The following is a 22,035-nucleotide window of genomic DNA, read 5'->3' as shown; positions in this document are numbered from 1 at the left end:
TGGGAAGGCTCCCTCAGGGAAATTGAGGTTCCATCTGCATTGGATAGCAGCACACATGGTACGAGCACATAGAGTATCAGAAGTAGAAGTAAGAGACAATTTGCAAACTGTAGATACAAATATAGTAAACACCATAAATATTGTCTTACTGGATACAACTGCTCTTCTTGTTCCTGTCCTCTGTCTTCCTGTTACTCCTCCTCCTCCTGAGTGAGGAGTTGTACAGCCTTAGGGACAAAGGAGTTTTTCAGTCTGTTGGTTCTGCACTTGGGAAGGAGCAGTATGTGGCTGAAGAGGCTCCTCTGGTTGCTGATGACGATGTGCAGAGGGTGACTGGCATCATCCATAATGTCCAGTGTTCTCTTCTCTGCCACCATCACCACATACCATCACCATTGTGACCTTCAAAGCAGCAAAAATGTTTCTGTACCCTTCCCCAGATTTGTGCCTCAAGACAATCCTGTCTCAGAGGTCTACAGACAATTTCTTGGAATTCATGCTTGGTTTGTGCTCAGGTGTGGGACCTTATATGTAGACAGGTGTGCATCTTTCTAAATCATGTCCAGTCAACTGAATTTACCCCAGGTGGACTCCAGTTAAATCAAATCAAATCAATTTTATTTATATATCGCCAAATCACAACAAACAGTTGCCCCAAGGCGCTTTATATTGTAAGGCAAAGCCATGCAATAATTACAGAAAAACCCCAATGGTCAAAACGACCCCCTGTGAGCAAGCACTTGGTGACAGTGGGAAGGGAAAACTCCCTTTTAACAGGAAGAAACCTCCAGCTGAACCAGGCTCAGGGAGGGGCAGTCTTCTGCTGGGACTGGTTGGGGCTGAGGAAGAGAATCAGAAAAAAGACATGCTGTGGAAGGGAGCAGAGATCAATCACTAATGATTAAATGCAGAGTGGTGCATACAGAGCAAAAAGAGAAAGAAACACTCAGTGCATCATGGGAACCCCCCAGCAGTCTAAGTCTATAGCAGCATAACTAAGGGATGGTTCAGGGTCACCTGATCCAGCCCTAACTATAAGCTTTAGCAAAAAGGAAAGCCTAATCTTAAAAGTAGAGAGGGTGTCTGTCTCCCTGATCTGAATTGGGAGCTGGTTCCACAGGAGAGGAGCCTGAAAGCTGAAGGCTCTGCCTCCCATTCTACTCTTACAAACCCTAGGAACTACAAGTAAGCCTGCAGTCTGAGAGCGAAGCGCTCTATTGGGGTGATATGGTACTATGAGGTCCCTAAGATAAGATGGGACCTGATTATTCAAAACCTTATAAGTAAGAAGAAGAATTTTAAATTCTGTTCTAGAATTAACAGGAAGCCAATGAAGAGAGGCCAATATGGGTGAGATATGCTCTCTCCTTCTAGTCCCTGTCAGTACTCTAGCTGCAGCATTTTGAATTAACTGAAGGCTTTTCAGGGAACTTTTAGGACAACCTATAATGAATTACAATAGTCCAGCCTAGAGGAAATAAATGCATGAATTAGTTTTTCAGCATCACTCTGAGACAATTTTTAATTTTAGAGATATTGCGCAAATGCAAAAAAGCAGTCCTACATATTTAATATGCGCTTTGAATTACATATCCTGATCAAAAATGACTCCAAGATTTCTCACAGTATTACTAGAGGTCAGGGTAATGCCATCCAGAGTAAGGATCTGGTTAGACACCATGTTTCTAAGATTTGTGGGGCCAAGTACAATAACTTCAGTTTTATCTGAGTTTAAAAGCAGGAAATTAGAGGTCATCCATGTCTTTATGTTTGTAAGACAATCCTGCAGATTAGCTAATTGGTGTGTGTCCTCTGGCTTCATGGATAGATAAAGCTGGGTATCATCTGCGTAACAATGAAAATTTAAGCAATGCTTTCTAATAATACTGCCTAAGGGAAGCATGTACGAGGTCTGTCCATAAAGTATCGTACCTTTTTATTTTTTTCAAAAACTATATGGATTTCATTCATATGTTTTTACGTCAGACATGCTTGAACCCTCGTGCGCATGCGTGAGTTTTTCCACGCCTGTCGGTGATGTCATTCGCCTGTGAGCACGCCTTGTGGAAGGAGTGGTCCCGCCCCCTCGTCGGATTTTCATTGTCTGGAAATGGCGGAATGAAAAGGACTTTTTTTCCATCAGAATTTTTTCAGAAGCTGTTAGAGACTGGCACCTGGAAACCATTCGAAAAATTTATCTGGCTTTCAGTGAAAATTTTACAGGCTTCACAGAGAATAAGGACTTTAACTACAGGTTTAAGGACCCCTTTAAAGGACGGTGCTTACCAGTCGAGTGAGTATAAAAGAACTTGTGGAGAGCTGGACATGTCCAAACTTGTCCTCTAACACTCCGAAACGGAGGTGTTCCTTTGTCTCGCTTCATCAGCGAATCGGTCGTGACGCGCAAAGCCTCCGCGCGCTTTCCATGACAAAATCTCTTGTTAAAAGTGAAATCTGCCGGAAAATGGCTGATGTCCAGGTCTTGTGATAACCAGAGAAAGAGCACACGACGGTCTCGTATCCACAAAGCCATCAGCTTAGAAATGATCCAGTGGTTTGTGCCGCATCGTCGCAGCTCGCAGCGCGGCGCACCGACCGTCCTTTAAAGGGGTCCTTAAACCTGTAGTTAAAGTCCTTATTCTCTGTGAAGCCCGTAAAATTTTCACTGAAAGCCAGATAAATTTTTCGAATGGTTTCCAGGTGCCAGTCTCTAACAGCTTCTGAAAAAATTCTGATGGAAAAAAAGTCCTTTTCATTCCGCCATTTCCAGACAATGAAAATCCGACGAGGGGGCGGGACCACTCCTTCCACAAGGCGTGCTCACAGGCGAATGACGTCACCGACAGGCGTGGAAAAACTCACGCATGCGCACGAGGGTTCAAGCATGTCTGACGTAAAAACATATGAATGAAATCCATATAGTTTTTGAAAAAAATAAAAAGGTACGATACTTTACGGACAGACCTCGTATAAAGTGAATAAAATTGGTCCTAGCACAGAACCTTGTGGAACTCCATAATTAACCTTAGTCTGTGAATAAGACTCCCCATTTACATGAACAAATTGTAATCTATTAGATAAATATGATTCAAACCACCGCAGCGCAGTGCCTTTAATACCTATGGCATGCTCTAATCTCTGTAATAAAATTTTATGGTCAACAGTATCAAAAGCAGCACTGAGGTCTAACAGGACGAGCACAGAGATGAGTCCACTGTCTGAGGCCATAAGAAGATCATTTGTAACCTTCACTAATGCTGTTTCTGTACTATGATGAATTCTAAAACCTGACTGAAACTCTTCAAATAGACTGTTCCTCTGCAGATGATCTGTTAGCTGTTTTACAACTACCCTTTCAAGAATTTTTGAGAGAAAAGGAAGGAAGTTAAGCTGTAGAAACATCTCAAGGATGATCAGTGAAAACAGGATGCACCTGTGCTCAGTTTTGAGCTTCATGACAAAGGCTGTACATGTGAATTCTTAGTTTTTTTTATTTTTAATAAATTTGCAAAAATGCCAAATAAACTTTTTACATTGTCATCATAGGGTATTGTTTGTAGAATTTTGAGGGAAAAAAATAATTTCATCCATTTTGGAATAAGGCTGTAACATAACAAAATGTGGAAAAAGTGAAGCGCTGTGGATGCACTGTATCACTGGTAAGACTTACAATCCCAGCTTTCAAAGGTCGGTATAGTTATTTAGTTTTTGCTGGTCTTGCTCGCACACACAGTAAAACACTGTATGTAATTACACTTGCAGCATTCCTTTATTGAGAAAATGCAATTAAGTTAGTTTTGAATTTGTGATGCACCGTTTGAGGGAATCTGCTTCTTTTATTTGTACTAAACAATTACACTAAAAGACAGAAATATTGCGTGATGTCAAAACAGAGTTTAAGTGACCCTGATGACAGATAATGAAGCTCACAGGTGAGCGCAATCAGGGATGGAAAAGTGTGTTCGTCCAACATCTAAAGTTATGCAACTGTGAGGGTTTGGGTGTTTAAAATTAAACCTGTAAGACATAAAGTGTGAAAGTCACATAGCTCATTTTGCACAGTATAGTGCAAAGAAGTAAATTGTATTACATTGTATATAAAAGGCAGCCGTATGTATCTATGCATGTATGTATGTCTGTCTGTGAAAAATGTTCACCTGTCCAACACAGGCCAACAAAAGAGGCATCATGACATTAATTTTATCATCCAGAATATGTGGAATACCTTGATCCTTCTCAGTCTATCCCAATGTCGAATCCAGGGACATATCATCTAAAAACCAGGGGCCACATGTACAAAGACTTGCATGGATTTCCTACTGAAACATGGTGTACGCCAAAACCCAAAAACTGTTGTACACACAAAAAAATTCAGTTGTATCAAAGTGTGCGTACGCATGGATCCAAGCATATTCTGTTTGTACATCCCAATCAAAGTGTAATTGAGTGCTCATGCACCAAGCTCCACCCTTTCCACACCCCAATTTAAATATGCAAATTCATGTAAATAAGCACTGGGAGCTGAGAATCCCCACTCTGTCAGATCAGTCAACATGAACACAGAAAAGAATTTATGCCGTGTGTGACCCACAGATGACTGGACATGACATACAGACATGCAGGGATAGTTTATTTGGTACCCTTACAAACGGAATAAACATGATATGGGAAAAATGTTAGTGGGAGTGTGTGGGTGAGGCTGCTGTGAGCTCAGAGCAGCACACACACGGAAGTTACAAGAAATTAGGTGCGCCGGCTGATAGTGTGTGACTTTATATACCGTTTATTGACAAATACTGAACACAGGGAGACAATCGGGGGCTTGTTAAGAAGCTCTGCAGCTCTAGTGTCACCATCAAGGAAAAAAAACATTAATAATAATAATAATAATAACATCCCCAAATGTGCCCGCACTGGTTTTCATTCAGAACAATTACACAAATAAAAAATTATTTACCCACGCAGCCACCCATCGCGCACTATGCTACCCCCTAGCCTGTTCCTAACCCAACCCAATACATCTGGACATCACATATGATTTGACCACTGATGGAATGAAATTGTTGTCTATTAACAAAAACAAATTCATCACATGATGGCGCCTTTATAACAATATGCGTGCAGTCAATAGCTCTGATTGCATCAGGGAAACCAGCTCTGACTGCAAATTGCATTTTAATGTTGGAATGTAATGTACCTGGATGACATTTGGATGATTGCATTCCACACTGCTGGCATGGCTCAGCGTAAGGTTGACTGCACACTCCTGACCATTTGGCCAACTCACGCTGGAATGCCCCTGTTGCCAGGAGGTCCAACGTGGCCAGCAACTGTGTGGGCACAGACAACTGCCTGGCTCCTAGGGCTACTCTAGGGCCATTTGCAAGTAAATCCTCAATTTCCCTGAATACACACTCACCCAGTGGTGGGCACAGCTAACCAAAACGTTAGCTTCGATAGCCATGAATCCGATAATGAAAAGTTATCTTTTATGACACTAAAATGATAAACTGCTAAAAACAATTATCTTTATTACAGATAACAATAACCGATAACTTTTAGTATTGATTCAGACGCGGCCACATCAGATTACACTGTCGGCTTCTGACAAACCAGTTTCACTTTAAGCACTGCAGGGGCTGCTGGGTAAATTCAAGGATCACAAACATAAAAAGAACGCAAGAAAAATGAATGAATAAAAAAAAAATTAAAGCCCAAACACTGTCAGTATCTTTCAAAATCACTAAAACACAGTATTAGAAGTCACAGTTTATCTCTGTATTATATACATCGTCATTTATGAACTAAAACCTGTTGCTTTTTTCACACGTAGCAGCTTAAACAACCGAAATATGTCCATTAATGCATTGATTGGCAGAGTAAAAGACACTTAGTAAATATAAATTCTTACCTGTTAGTTTCAGTGGGGTCATTAAATTCTGAAGAAATAATCCACATAAACCGTCCTGATTATCCAAAACAGTGTCTAAGAGAAGTCCCTCTGCAACACAGCTACGCTGTGTGAGGCTTGGAGATTAAATTATGCCATCACCCACAAATAAATAAATAAATAAAATAATGTTAAAATTAGTCCGTTTTGTTTCTGTGTCGAGCAGACGGTAACACTCACTGTAACATCCAAAGTGAACTTGAACTACACTACCCACAATGGTCCCTGCATCGACCGGCTAATCATGTATTGCGCTTAATGATTATGTCATCAGCAAATGACAGCCACAAACACACAACAGACGGACTAAAATGTTTAACTTTAGGGTTTACAAACGTTTTTGACTGTTAAACTTTGTTCACTTTACCAGCAAAAAAAATGTTAGCAGACTGAAAGTTATCGGAACTAAATTTATCAGAAGATAATTGATCCACTAATCCACTAGCAAAAACATTAGCTTCGATAATTATCGGTTATTGGATTATCTGAACTGTGCCCACCACTGCGCTTACCTCTGATTGCCCCATTAACGCAGCCATTGTTAAAGGAGACCTGCATTGAAAAAAATGCAGTCAGAGTTTTTGAACAAAAAATGACTTACATTTACACATGAGATCCTTCTGAATGTAGTAAAGTAAATCTGCAAGCCCAGATCTGTCATTCAACAGAGAAATCTTCATTTGAAAATGACAAATTTACAGCTAACATTTAGCCCTCCGCAAACTGTCCCTCTCATCATGGACGCTGCCGAGACGTCACGGACAAGACCCTCTCCCAGCATGCATTGCGCCAATTGTAATTTGTGGATTTACGTCAGTGCATCTGCACCTTTTTCTTGTCTTATACGGAAGGATCTACTTTTTTAAAACTTCATATTGTCTTGCGGCACGTTTGGTGAGTACACATTTCTTTTATTTGTGCTTGAAAATTATTTTGGGGGACTTTTTCATACGCCCATTTGATTGAGTGGTGTCGCAATCAAAATCTACTGTCTTTCACCTCCGGTACCATCACGGGATATGGAGGCGAGACCCGCAAAGAATCCCAGTCATTAAAAATATATAAACCTCTCTCAGCGTCCATGGAGCTCTGGGGCTCTGATTGCCGAGATGTGCAGTGCTGTGGAGTTTGCCGCAAGAAGTCTGTCCTTATAGCAACAGGTGTACCAGCCGCTTTGCATTAAAACAGCGAGCGTAATCTCAGGACTTGTGCCAACTGTGCTGCAGCTCCATTCAGTAGACAGAGAGGTGATGCCGGTGTTGTGCCAGATCAGCGCACAACACCGGCTGCAAAGCAGACACAGGCGGTGTGAGTGGCCCGCGTCGGCGGTTAACAAGCTCATTAACGAGCCCACAGACTTAATAAGTGCAGCGGAGGCAGAGAGCGGGAGAGGAAGAACGGCACCCGCTGTTGATGTCGTTGCTGATCTGAGCACACAGATCTGTATCTCACATTCATTGCAGCTTACTTTTGGATGTTGAAACCAGGACGTGTATAAGTAACATTACTAACAGATAAAATCAATTTCAATGCGGGATCGGACTGAAGGCCGGAGCGCGTCGTCTTGTCCCTGACGTCATGGAAATGATACGGCTGTACAAACTGTTTTCACAGAGGGCTAAATTTTAGCTGCAAATTTGTCATTTTTAAACAAAGATTTCTCCACTGAATTACAAATTTGGGCTTACAGATTTACTTTACTGCATTCACAAGGGTCTTATAAATACATATCAGCTATTTCTTTCTGAAATCTGACCACATTTATTTCAATGCAGGTCTACTTTAATGCCATTTCATGCATCACTTTGCACATGCTTTTATACTCATATAATTGCAAACACGTGGGTGTGTTAATTGTTCATAAGTGTGTCTCTGGTGTGCACATCTCTGATTTTTTCACACTATTAACGGTATTAACGGTTCCCAGCATCACCTCTACGTTTCAGTAGTGGAACAATAGCTGTAGAAATGTGCGTACGCCAGCCAGGACTTTTGTGTGATGCACCGCACATTTCCACAGTCATTTCACGTATGATACATCTGAACTTTAGCGTGGAGACGGACATACGCCACATTTTTGTGCATACGCGCACTTTGTACATGAGGACCCTGGATTGACAGGGGCTATGAAATCTTTGCCCACGTACTCTGCTAGTAGCGTACTTGGGTACATGCCTTTTGCCCTTTTTTTGGGATCAATAAAGTTGTCTGAAGTCTGCCAATATTTTAAATTATATGCCTCAGAAAAATCATAAAATGTGAATGGACCTCAGAATGTGATTCTATTCCATGTCTCTCCAAACTTTGCTGTTCAGTAATCCTGCTAACAAACAAACAGACCAGCAGTTACGTCCTTGCTGTACATAATAAGTCTCACAGATTAAATACAGTGTATTTACATTTGATGGCTTGTGATACATTAAAAACATTCTGATTTCCTTGATGGTTAGTTCCCTGGACACATGGCATTTCCTGCTCAACCAGCGTTTCCTTCTTGTCCGGTGTTTCCCTCACAGCCGGCTTTTCCAGCATTTCCAGGTTTTCCACCTCAGCCTGGATTCCCCTCTCAGCCCGCGATGCCTGTGAGTATTCAGATAGATGTTTGTCTGCACGGTGTGTTATGAAGACACATTTTCACCTCTGCAGCACTGAGCTCACTGTAACAGATAGTGTGCGAACTATACCGCCACTTTCAGGGGCTTTCATATAAGCACATATCACATGTAAACTCCACACATGCATCAAATCTAAGGGCCCCGTCACACATAGCAAGAATGAGCAGGAATCAAGAAGAATCAGGCAAATGTAAAAAAACAACCTCTAAATTCAAACCACATTTGGGAGGGACAGATATTCCGACAGCTGTGTAGGAATGCCTTAAAGAGACATGACCTCCCCTAAAAACATAATTTGTGAAATTTCGGTGGGGTCTCTAAAATATTGACAAAATGTTGTTTTTCCCATGCATTTCCATTTTGTTTTTAGTGCAAAGGTGGGACGAAGTCACCATCAAGTCACTCTCTTCCTCTGCTTCAATCTGTACAGGTTGTTCCCTACAAGAACATCATCAGCGGTGGTCTTCATGCTGGTCGGACCATCACCATGCAGGGGATAGTTCATCCCAGTGCCACCAGGTGTCGTTCACTAATTTTACTGCTGTATGTTACTGCCATAACAGAAATAATGCAAGACACATTACGCTTTGTACTGAGGAATTTGGACTTCAAGTGCCTCTGGGAGTATACAGACATGTATTTTGGATGATCTGGGTTTCCCTAACAATGATTGCATATTCCTTCTGGATTGTGGAGCATCAAATACCCCCTGGCCTGCCCATAATATGTATGTCGTGGACATGAACAAGTGAAGCTCTTTAGCATCTCACTATGTCATTTAGGTCCTTCAGACTCTATCCCCCCAGAACCCCGCCTTTTTAAGCATTTTTCTTTTTTTGCCTTTCAGCAACCTAATTACAGCCCTCTTAACCCCCTGCCACTTTAAGCATTTTTTAATGTAGATGTAAATTAATATTCAGAGTTTTCAGCTAGTTGTCAGTAGGGCTGTACAATATGGCCAAATTATCATATCTCAATAGTATCATATCATTATGATATACGATATGACTATGATTTTACACAAAGTGCAGCAACAGTGAAAATTAAACATTCTTAAACAAAACAGTAATAATACCACACTCGTTTTGCACTCATCATAAGGTTAGGATACAGTTCCCTCCAAAAGTATTGGAACACTTGGAATTTCTGACATTTTAATTTGTTTATGCCATTTCAAATGCAAGAAATACAAAAAATATAAAGAATAAAAATTTCTAAAATTATTTCCTCAAACTCAAACTGAAAGTAAATTTCTTAAACTTAATAAAACCTGTAAATAATAATCAGTTTTATTGCCAGTTTTCTTTAGACAAGTCAGGGGATGGAAACATGAACATTTCCAAGTCACTGAATATGTCTTGTACTTTATTTCCATCAATTATGAAGAACTACAAAGGTTTCTTTCACCAAAACATCAAATCTAGGCTTTCATCTCAAAAGTACTTTCTGGCAAATTGTAGCTGAACTTTCAGGTCTTCTTTTTAAGAAAATCCTCCTTTACACCACTTCATCAGGAAGCTGGATTTTATATTTTTAATTAATTTATATCAAGTTGTAGACATTTGCTTTCAGTTTGAGTTTAAGGAAGATAACGTTAGATTTATTTATTTATTTGTATTTGAAATGGCATAAACAAATTAAAATGTGTGAAATACCAAGCGTTCCAATTCTTTTGAGTACAGTTGAGAAACACTCCATGGCATGTGTATTTTTAAGTGAAATGCATCATCCTGGTGTCACTCAGAGAGCAAAATTAAGAGTTTTTTTTTTTATCAAGAGCTGACTGCTTGTTTAAAAATCACTGGAGACACATGCATATATTAGACAACCCAAATTAAAGGAGAAATGCCACTTTTAACAACCTGGACCTCATTTCTGGCATAAAATATGATTGTTTATTCACCAATATAACTTTGGTGTCATTATTAGTCCATGGTTCAAACGACGTGTTTAGTTCAAATCTGAGGCAAACATTTTTCATCTTCTACTAAGGTGGATGAACTTTTTGCAGTACACAGCACCAACTACTGGACAGGAGGAACCTAGCAGTCAATATAACTGATTTCAAAATGCAACTCTTTTCAACCAGACATGCGGTGAGGTGACACGTCAATCATCTGTGTCCAGTCAGATTTCGGGGGAGTCCAGTGCAATCCTGGCCTCTGCTCTAGCTCCATCCATGCCAGGAATTGTTCAACATTTGACATTTCCTGTCTCTGTGGACCCAAAATATGGCACTTCCTGTTTCAGTGTGAACTTGCCACTAAGTTCTCATGAGATTCCATGGGATCTCGTCTGTCGATCCAGGAAGTGTTTGACATTTCCTGTATATAAAGTTTGGGCACCTATGATAATTTTCATGACTTTCCTTTATAAATCATTGGTTGTCTGGATCAGAAATTTCAGTTAAATATATCATATAGCAGACAAACACACTGATATTTGAGAAGTGAAATGAAGTTTCTAGTATTTACAGAAAGTGTGCAATAATTATTTGAACAAAATTGGGCAGGTGCATAAATTTGGGCACCCTTGTCATTTTATTGATTTGAATACATGTAGCAGCACTAATTATTGGAACACAAAATTGGTTTGGTAAGCTCATGGACCCTTGCCATCCTTACACAGGTGAATCCAATCATGACAAAAGGTATTTAAGGTGGCCATTTGCAAATGTTTCCCCTCTTTGCATTTCTTCTGATGAGTGGCAACATGGGTGCCTCTAAACAATTCTCAAATGACCTGAAAACAAAGATTGTTCAACATCATGGTTTAGGAAAAGGATACAAAAAGCTATCTCAGAGATTTCAGCTGTCAGTTTCCACTGTGAGGAACATAGTGAGGAAATGGAAGACCGCAGGCACAGTACTAGTTAAAGCCCAGGTTACACAGACGGTTTTGTCGGCGGGCAGTACGTAGACCGAAGTTCGCGGTAGTTCCGGCTGTTTTCGCGGTGGAAAGGGGCAGAGCATTTCGCCTGCGTTTTGAGCGTCGTACTAGCCGCAATTGCGCGGATAAAACACCGCTAAATCCACCGAATAAAGCAGTGTTTTGACGCCGTAGCATCCGGCACACGTCAGGCAACGAGGGTTAATACCCAGTTCTATCCTTTACAATCGCAGGTTAAGATGCACGTGAGAACGGCGGTGTTCTGCTGCCGCCGATAATGCCCTGTGTAACGCTGGATTTATCCAGGCAAATCCTGCGTTACTCCAGGAACTTTTGCATATAGGCACCGCCCCCAGAGTATAATAGGCTGAAGCAGCTGTTGCTGCAGGGGGAGGGAGCTCATCTCTCAGCCTTTTATTCTCCTTTCCTTTTCCCCTCCTCAACGTGTTGCTCGTCTCCACTACAGGGCTCTCCTCTGCTTCTGAACCAGACCTCTTGGTAAGTCCTTGCCGCTGCCAGTTTTCTTTTAGGAGGCATACTGGAGCTGCTCTGCAAAAATATCTGGAGCTGGCCGCGAGGGAGAGGCCTGCATGCAGCGCGCTAGCGTTTTTATATTGACCGCCGCCTATCGGCCGTTTGGAACGCCATTAACTGGGAGGTGGCATTTAGAACAACGTACTGTCCACTAGTGCTGCCGTTTTGTCTGCCTCTGTCGCCGGTTAAAACGCCTTTGAGGACGCCGATGTGGGCTCTATCGCCGTTTTACACGCCGTTGGTTAGGGATACAACGCCGGCCACCAATTACGGCGGTGTAAACTGCGGCACTACAGGAAGGAGCAGGATGACACGGCGATTAAAAAGTATCAAACGCCGTTGTTCGCGTCGTCTCCGTCGTCACGCGAATTCTCCGGGAGCGCTCCCGGAATTATTCGACATGTTGAATAATTTTTTCGACGATTCCGGGTAAAGCCAGAACTAAGCCACGCCCCCTAGTGCCGGCGTTGACAACGGCGTTTGATCCTTAAGACGGCCAAAAACTCTTCCGTGACGCTTCCGGGAGCTTTTACCGTCTATGTGTAAACGGGGCTTAAGGCCCGAAGTGGCAGGCCCAGAAATATCTCACATAAGCTGAAGTGAAGGATGGTGAGAACAGTCATAGTCAACCCACAGACCTGCTCCAAAGACCTACAACATGATCTTGCTGCAGATGGTGTCTCTGCGCATTGTTCAACTATACAGCGCACTTTGCTCAAAGAGATGCTGTATGATGCTGTAATGCAGAGGAAGCCTTTTCTGCATACACGCCACAAACAGAGTCACTTGAGGTATGCTAAAGAACATTTGGACAAGCCAGCTTCATTTTGGAATAAGGTGCTGTGGACTGATGAAAATAAAATTGAGTTATTTGGACATAAAGGGGTGGTATGCATGGCTGAAAAAGAACACAGCATTCCAGTAAAATTTGGAGGTGGTTCCATCATGCTTTGGGGCTGTGTGGCCAATGCAGGTACTGGGAATCTTGTTAAAGTTCAGGGTTACATGGATTCCAGACAATATCAGCAGATTCTTGAGAACAATGTTCATGAATCAGTGACAAATTTGAAGTTGCGTCGGGGCTGGATCTTTCAACAAGACAACGACCCTAAACACTGTTCAAAATAGTCTATGGAGACTCTTGTCTGTCAATCTGTCCATCATTACAAAAAAGAAAGGGCTCAGAGCCCATCCTTAATGTCATCCCACCTTCAACTTGAATATATCTGTCATTCGTACTACTGCACATTGAACCACTGTCACACTGTCCTTGTACATACAATTTTCTCATACAATACCACCACTCCTCTCTTGGCACCCTGTCATAATCTTTCTTGAAAAACACAATCCAACTCCTTCTGGTCTCTCACACACCCACACTCATGTTCAACCGCTTAGTCCAGTTAAGGGTCGCAGGGGTCCCATCAGTCATAGAGCGCGAGGCGGGGTACACCCAGGACAGGATGCCAGTCTGTCACAGGGCCACAAACAGACAAAAACACATCCACACCCAATCCATTCCAATCCACCTAACCCGCATGTCTTTGGAAGTGGGAGGAAACCGGAGCACACGGAGGAAACCCACGCAAACACGGGGAGAACATGCAAACTCCACACAGAAAGGCCACAGGTGGGAATTGAACCCATGGCCTTCTCGCTGTGAGGCAACAGTGCTAACCACTAATCCACCGTGCTGCCCTGGCCTTCTCTATACTTCTTTATTAGCACTCTCAGAGCAAACATTGCACCATAATGCTCTTTCTTGGCATGAAACCGTATTGCTACTTGCACAACGTCATCTTTTTTCTAAGCCTAGCTTCCGCTATTTTTTCTCATAACTTCATACTGTACGCCTCTATAGTTATTGCAGCTCTGTACATCACACTTGTTCTTAAAAATTGAAGTTTGAAGCAGAAACAAGGTGATAATCAGTGAACCGTGGCTAATGGCACATGCACAGTGAAGGCAGGGCGGACCGATTTTTGGGGGGCTGTTCGGTCTGCGACACCGGAGGTGAGTTCACATGTATATTTATGGTGTCATGGGCTGACGAAACAGTTCCACCGTCATTCCTCCGACAGAGTTAGATGGTAAACATGTCATAATCTATGACATTATGGGGGTGACATGCATTGCGAGCGCTGTGCCAAGTCTCTAATGTGCACAATGACGCATGGACTTGCAGTGACAGACAGTGCTTTCAGTTTTATTGTGCAGTGTTCACATCCACTGTACATGAAGAATGCTGTCTGACGTTTTCAGACAGCACCTCAACACTTTTCAGATGTGGGCCAATTCATCATTCTGATGCCATTCAGCTTCATTTGTGCTGTGTGTGATGCAGGTCTTAAGGAAAGGGCCTTACACCTCATCTCCTGTCTTCTTTACACCTGTCTACTTTCATCATCTTTCCAACTATCCCAATTATTTTTCACCAACCTCTTCCTCATTATACTTTCGTGAACATCTTCATTACTTTACCAAGTCTGTTTGTCTGCTTTCTACTGTCCAGATGTCAGACCCAATACCTTCCTAGCTGTCTGCCCTGAATATTTTATATGCCCTGTCAGCATGGAAAATCTGCAGGGCATGTGCTCTCCAGGAGCAGGGTTGGAGAGCCCTGCTGTGAACACTGACTTCTTGTATGACACTTGTTTATGTTTCTTCAGGTTCCACGTGAATCTCAGCTTACACTCTGGCATTGCTCTGCATTACAATCCACGCTTCAATGAGAACACTGTGGTCCGGAACACCATGCTGAGGAAGCAGTGGGGTTCTGAAGAGCGGAGTGGAGGAATGCCCTTCCACCGGGGTCAGCCTTTCACGGTATGAATAAGTACCTCACCGACCACATCACAGCGGATCCTTGGCTCCTCTGTTACCAAAACTGGGCTGTGGGCACACTGTTCTGTATCACCCCAACACAGCTTTGTCTTTGGTCCACTTTCATAGAAGCCCTTCAGAACAGATTAAACTAGATCCACACAGTAGCATGTGTCATAGCCCTTCGACCAAGCAGGTTAAGGTGGCAAAAAAACACTTAAGAGTCCAGTCACAGTATACCATGGTGTACACAAAAATGTATGATGTCTTCTCTGGGTGGTAGCTTCAGCCAGGTTACTGGTCCATGATGTGTTATACAGGGGTCAAAATTTAAACATCCTCCAATCATATTGAAACGTATACCTCATTATTGTCTAATCATAAGGATTCTAAGTGTTGTTTTGTCATCTTAAGTGGTAACAAAACCTGCCTGGTCCATGGACTAGGATGAGAAATGCTACTGTGTGATTCTACTGATTCGGGCAAAATTATTTGTGGGCCAGATGTGACTACACTAAGAGTTTGAGTACATTTGCAATGTACTGTTTGGAGTTTTTCCTCTTTTGACATGAACTGAATTTTTCACTGTGGGTCCATTCATGAAAGAAAAGAAAAACAGTTCATTGCTTGAACTTGAAACTTGAGTTGTCTTTTTTAACAGCTCTAGTCCTGGGCTCTGTCTTCTACTTAGAACAGCACAAGTGTCATTGCTAATTTCAAACTTACACAGTTGCCATTTTTACACTCAGCACTCGCCTTTATGCAGCAAAATGTGCCTGCAGTCAGCTGTGCGCCCCTGGATTTGCTGGTCTTAAAATGAGGCACAGTGTTGATTTGTTATTGTGAGGTAATAGAATGCAGTTGCACCATAGACCAACAAAACTTTGAGTTATGCAAGATGCAGAATAACCATGAATAAACACAGCTGAATAAGTTTTTGTGGCGCTTAAAATAAATATTCAGAAAATATTCAGATATGCCTTACATGGCTGGGCAGGTCAGTCAAGACACAAAAGGTGAGTTCCAAAAAAACAGTGTTTAATTAACGACAAGTGGGTCACAGATTACACAAACTGGTGTGAGGAAGGTCTGAACAAAAATACAGTTCTTTAACCCAATTCTGGGTGAGGGATTCCAAAAGACAGCCAGGTGTAGGGAAGGTTTCAACAAAAATTCAGTTCAACCCTAAACTCTGAGTGAGGGGAATGAATCAGATAACCAAAGACAAAAAGGGAGTGCAAAACACAAGAGACTGAAAACTTACGAACCAGAGAGGAAAACAGAACACGGCAATCACAAACATTACTGGTGGTACTCGCGAATTGTACAAACAATCGCCATAATGAAAATGAACCCACAAAGTAAAGAGGACCTGCAAAGTGTGGTTTAAATTACAAACAAGTTAGAGTACAGGTGTGGTTAATGAAAGCAGAACAATGACATGTGATTACACAAACAGAACACAAGAAGGCGACAGATACAGAGACGTGACGACATGAAGAGAACACAAGAGAGCGACAGATACCAAGACATGTGACTACACTAAGAGAACACAAGAGAGCGACAGATACCAAGACATGTGACTACACTAAGAGAACACAAGAGAGCGACAGATACCAAGACATGTGACTACACTAAGAGAACACAAGAAGGTGACAGATACCAAGACATGTGACTACACTAAGAGAACACAAGAGAGCGACAGATACCAAGACATGTGACCAAGGGCGTAGGTTTGGTCTCAGCTTTGGTAGGGACAATACCACCCCCACCCCCCCCACCCCCCCGGCCCCCCTGCCCACCACCACCACCCCCTAACCTACTCATACCATTAGACGCACAAGTACAGCATAATACATAACATATGATGACATAATGCTGAATAATTTAACACTTTATTTACAATATTAAGCGTGTAGGCAAACAAACAAATAGCTTAAATAACAAAATTGCACCCAAAATCATGAATCTATTCGATAGGCCTACACCTGAGAGAACAAGACAACAAAAAAATACTTGTGGAGCTAAAAAAAAAAAAAAAGTTTTTGCAACCAAGATGTATAATTTATTCTCTTCATCAATAATGCAGTTGTAGGTATCTGGCAACCTAATAAAAAAAAAAAAAAGGGATTTCCAATGATATATATGGTGTATTACGGTAAACGAAGCCTGTGATGTCATAACGCAGAGGAAAAACACAAGTTTCACACTAATGCGCCGCTGATTCTCATTACCGTAAGTTCTCATGTAAGCCCTCACTCTGAAAAATTTAACACTGACAGCAAGCCAAGAACCCGTGGTTTCCAACAGCATGCTATATGTTGCATATATTACGGTAAAGTGCGTTCGGTGACTTTTGAAACGAGGTAAAAGTATGAAAAAGAGCGCAAAAGTGACAAAAAAGTACAGAGACAGACAGCAAACATAAATGTAGTCATTTCTGAGGAAAAGGCAGGATGTTAGTGTCATTTGTGAAGGTGTGTGTGGGTGTGCAGTTTATTTTAAGTGTGGCGCACAGCATTGTTCGCAAGCCCTCCACCCCGCCCTTCTTGTTTTTCTGCACCGGAGCAGTGTTGCCAGATATGAAATATGAAACTATCGTACCAAAACCTCAAAATTATCGTATTTTGGGAGAAATGATCGTACACAAACAAAACGCATACAATGTAGCTATTTTAGCGTTTTGTTTTGTTTTTTTTTTTATTTCCAAAGAATTTTATGTCACATTTTTAAACAGTAATTATAGTAATGGGGAAACTAGAACGCACTACTAGAAAGATTTTTTTTTTCTGTGAAGGGACACAAACGTGTTAATTACCAGACTAGAAAGAGTCGAATTCAACCTCGAGGTGGCTGTCGTCATCCGATGCCACTTGTGCAGATTTTGTTGAACACAGAAAAAATGTTGACACCTCCATAAGGAACTTTAACTTTTTTTATTTTTCTTGTATATCTCTTTGCTCTTGTGTTTTGTTCGTTTGTTGTTGCATTTGTTGAAATAAAGTTTAAAAAAAAAAAAGATGTTGGTTGGGGAATCTTCCTGTCACGGCACAGATTGGATGGGAACTCATTACTTTGTATGGAGAGGGGGCGGGCTTTCAAATGACATTGTCCCGGGCGGCCAAAGCTGTGTGTGTTGTGTCTTTGATGCCGCCTGAGTGCAATGCCTGCAAAATGATTCTTGGGTGTCAGAGAGAGATGCGTGTTTGGGCAACCAACTGAAATTATCGTACATATTGGATTTTTTCCCATTATTGATCGTACAGAGGGCAAAACTATCGTACAAATACGATAATTATCGTACATCTGGCAACACTGCACCGGAGCCACCCATCCTCTGCGCTCCGGGACCTCCCACTTTACAAATTAAGCACTGCCTGCCACGAGATGCGCTTTGTTTACGGCCATGTGAGAAGAACGTGAGCCAATGAAATTGCAACATGGGTAACCCTGTCATTCTGGCACGTCGAAAACACAAAACGTGACGACTAAAATTATAGTATCGAGTTCGCAAAAAAAAATAGTGAATGATTTTGTTATATAAACAAAAATGCTAAATATTGGTAGGGACTATTTTGCCATCCCAAAATAATGGTTGTGACTTGTCCCTATGGTCCATATGCAAACCTACGCCCCTGAACACAAACATGTTAATTACCAGACTAGAAAGAGTCGAATTCAACCTCGAGGTCGCTGTCGTCATCCGATGCCATGGCCACTTGTGCAGATTTTGTTGAACACAGAAAAAATGTTGACACCTCCATAAGGAACTTGAACTTTTTTTTTTATTTTTCTTGTATATCTCTTTGCTCTTGTATTTTGTTCGTTTGTTATTGCATTTGTTGAAATACAGTTTTGAAAAAAAAAAGAAAAAAAAGATGTTGTTGGTTGGGGAATCTTCCTGTCCTGTCCTGCAGAGATTGGATGGGAACTCATTCAAATGACTGTCCCGGCAGCCCAAAGCCAGCAGCAGCCCTGTGTGTGTTGTGTCTTTGATGCCGCCTGAGTGCAACGCCTGCAAAATGATTCTTGGGTGTCAGAGAGAGATGCGTGTTTGGGCAACCAACAGAAATTATCGTACATATTTGGGTTTTTTCCCCATTATTGATCGTACATCGTACAGAGGGCAAAACTATCGTTCAAATACGATAATTATCGTACATCTGGCAACACTGCACCGGAGCCACCCATCCTCTGCGCTCCGGGAATTCCCACTTTACAAATTAAGCACTGCCTGCCACGAGATGCGCTTTGTTTACGTCCATGTGAGAAGAACGTGAGCCAATGAAATTGCAACATGGGTAACCCTGTCATTCTGGCACGTCGAAAACACAAAACGTGACGACTAAAATTATAGTATCGAGTTCGAAAAAAATAGTGAATGATTTTGTTATATAAACAAAAATGCTAAATATTGGTAGGGACTATTTTGCCATCCCAAAATATTGGTTGTGACTTGTCCCTATGGTCCATATGCAAACCTACGCCCCTGCATGTGACTACACTAAGAGAACACAAGACAGCGACAGATACCAAGACATGTGACTATACTAAGAGAACACAAGAGAGCGACAGATACCAAGACATGTGACTACACTAAGAGAACACAAGAAGGTGACAGATACCAAGACATGTGACTACACTAAGAGAACACAAGAGAGCGACAGATACCAAGACATGTGACTACACTAAGAGAACACAACAGAGCGACAGATACCAAAACATGTGACTACACTAAGAGAACACAACAGAGCGACAGATACCAAGACATGTGACTACACTAAGAGAACACAAGAGAAAGACAGATACCAAGACATGTGACTACACTAACAGAACACAAGAAGGTGACAGATACCAAGACATGTGACTACACTAAGAGAACACAAGAGAAAGACAGATACCAAGACATGTGACTACACTAAGAGAACACAAGAGAGCGACAGATACCAAGACATGTGACTACACTAAGAGAACACAAGAAGGTGACAGATACCAAGACATGTGACTACACTAAGAGAACACAAGAGAGCGACAGATACCAAGACATGTGACTACACTAAGAGAACACAACAGAGCGACAGATACCAAAACATGTGACTACACTAAGAGAACACAACAGAGCGACAGATACCAAGACATGTGACTACACTAAGAGAACACAAGAAGGTGACAGATACCAAGACATGTGACTACACTAAGAGAACACAAGAGAAAGACAGATACCAAGACATGTGACTACACTAAGAGAACACAAGAGAAAGACAGATACCAAGACATGTGACTACACTAACAGAACACAAGAAGGTGACAGATACCAAGACATGTGACTACACTAAGAGAACACAAGAAGGTGACAGATACCAAGACATGTGACCACACTGACAGAACACAAGAAGGTGACAGATACCAAGACATGTGACTACACTGACAGAACACAAGAAGGTGACAGATACCAAGACATGTGACCACACTAAGAGAACACAAGACAGTGACAGATACCTAAGACATGTGATTACACTAAGAGAACACAAGAGAGCGACAGATACCTAAGACATGTGATTACACTAAGAGAACACAAGAGAGCGACAGATACCTAAGACATGTGATTACACTAAGAGAACACAAGAGAGCGACAGATACCAAAACATGTGACTACACTAAGAGAACACAAGACAGCGACAGATACCAAGACATGTGACTATACTAAGAGAACACTAGACAGCGACAGATACCAAGACATGTGACTACACTAAGAGAACACAAGAGAGCGACAGATACCAAGACATGTGACTACACTAAGAGAACACAAGAAGGTGACAGATACCAAGACAACTACACTAAGAGAACACAAGAGAGCGACAGATACCAAGACATGTGACTACACTAAGAGAACACAACAGAGCGACAGATACCAAAACATGTGACTACACTAAGAGAACACAACAGAGCGACAGATACCAAGACATGTGACTACACTAAGAGAACACAAGAAGGTGACAGATACCAAGACATGTGACTACACTAAGAGAACACAAGAGAAAGACAGATACCAAGACATGTGACTACACTAAGAGAACACAAGAGAAAGACAGATACCAAGACATGTGACTACACTAACAGAACACAAGAAGGTGACAGATACCAAGACATGTGACTACACTAAGAGAACACAAGAAGGTGACAGATACCAAGACATGTGACCACACTGACAGAACACAAGAAGGTGACAGATACCAAGACATGTGACCACACTGACAGAACACAAGAAGGTGACAGATACCAAGACATGTGACCACACTGACAGAACACAAGAAGGTGACAGATACCAAGACATGTGACCACACTGACAGAACACAAGAAGGTGACAGATACCAAGACATGTGACCACACTAAGAGAACACAAGACAGTGACAGATACCTAAGACATGTGACCACACTGACAGAACACAAGAAGGTGACAGATACCAAGACATGTGACTACACTGACAGAACACAAGAAGGTGACAGATACCAAGACATGTGACCACACTAAGAGAACACAAGACAGTGACAGATACCTAAGACATGTGATTACACTAAGAGAACACAAGAGAGCGACAGATACCTAAGACGTGATTACACTAAGAGAACACAAGAGAGCGACAGATACCTAAGACATGTGATTACACTAAGAGAACAACAAGAGAGCGACAGATACCAAAACATGTGACTACACTAAGAGAACACAAGAAGATGACAGATACCAAGACATGTGACTATACTAAGAGAACACAAGAGAGCGACAGACAGTGGTGGTCACAGTTCCAATAATCCGATAACAGATAATTATCAAAAATAATGTTTTCTTTATCGTATTATCTTTTTAGATAACTTTAAAAACCATTATCGGACTAATTATCTTCCAATAAATTTTTGTCCGATAACGTTTAGACCGATAGTAGTAAACAAAGCTGAACAGCGACAAACATTTTAAAAATTTTAAATCAGTTGAGCACCTACCTGTTAAAAGTTTCCTAACAGATGTATAGTTCCACCCTCTGCAAACAGAAGAGAGCTGCTTCCAGGAGAAACCACTCTATCCTCTGCAGGCAAAGGAGAACTGGTCGCACGCACACACACAAAAAAAAATAATTTCCTTTAACACCATACTGATACACTGGCAATATCACCCAAGTCATCCAGAGGCATACATTTTTAACTTATGGTTCAAATTTTAACCAAACT

General features: G+C 41.7%; 1 protein-coding gene across 1 annotated transcript in view; it reads left to right on the top strand.

Moving 5' to 3' along the window:
* LOC117509039 (galectin-9C-like) overlaps positions 1-22,035 on the top strand; it is a 46,841-nt gene that overhangs the window by 19,362 nt on the left and 5,444 nt on the right. The window contains exons 3-5 of the mRNA XM_034168853.1: positions 8,401-8,532; positions 8,996-9,084; positions 14,658-14,814. Of these exons, the coding sequence (XP_034024744.1) occupies positions 8,401-8,532; positions 8,996-9,084; positions 14,658-14,814 (378 nt within the window). The remainder of the gene's footprint in view (positions 1-8,400; positions 8,533-8,995; positions 9,085-14,657; positions 14,815-22,035) is intronic.

This window comes from Thalassophryne amazonica, chromosome 4 (assembly GCF_902500255.1).
Source record: "Thalassophryne amazonica chromosome 4, fThaAma1.1, whole genome shotgun sequence".
Lineage (NCBI taxonomy): Eukaryota > Metazoa > Chordata > Actinopteri > Batrachoidiformes > Batrachoididae > Thalassophryne > Thalassophryne amazonica.
This window is presented reverse-complemented; position numbering and strand designations above follow the sequence as displayed.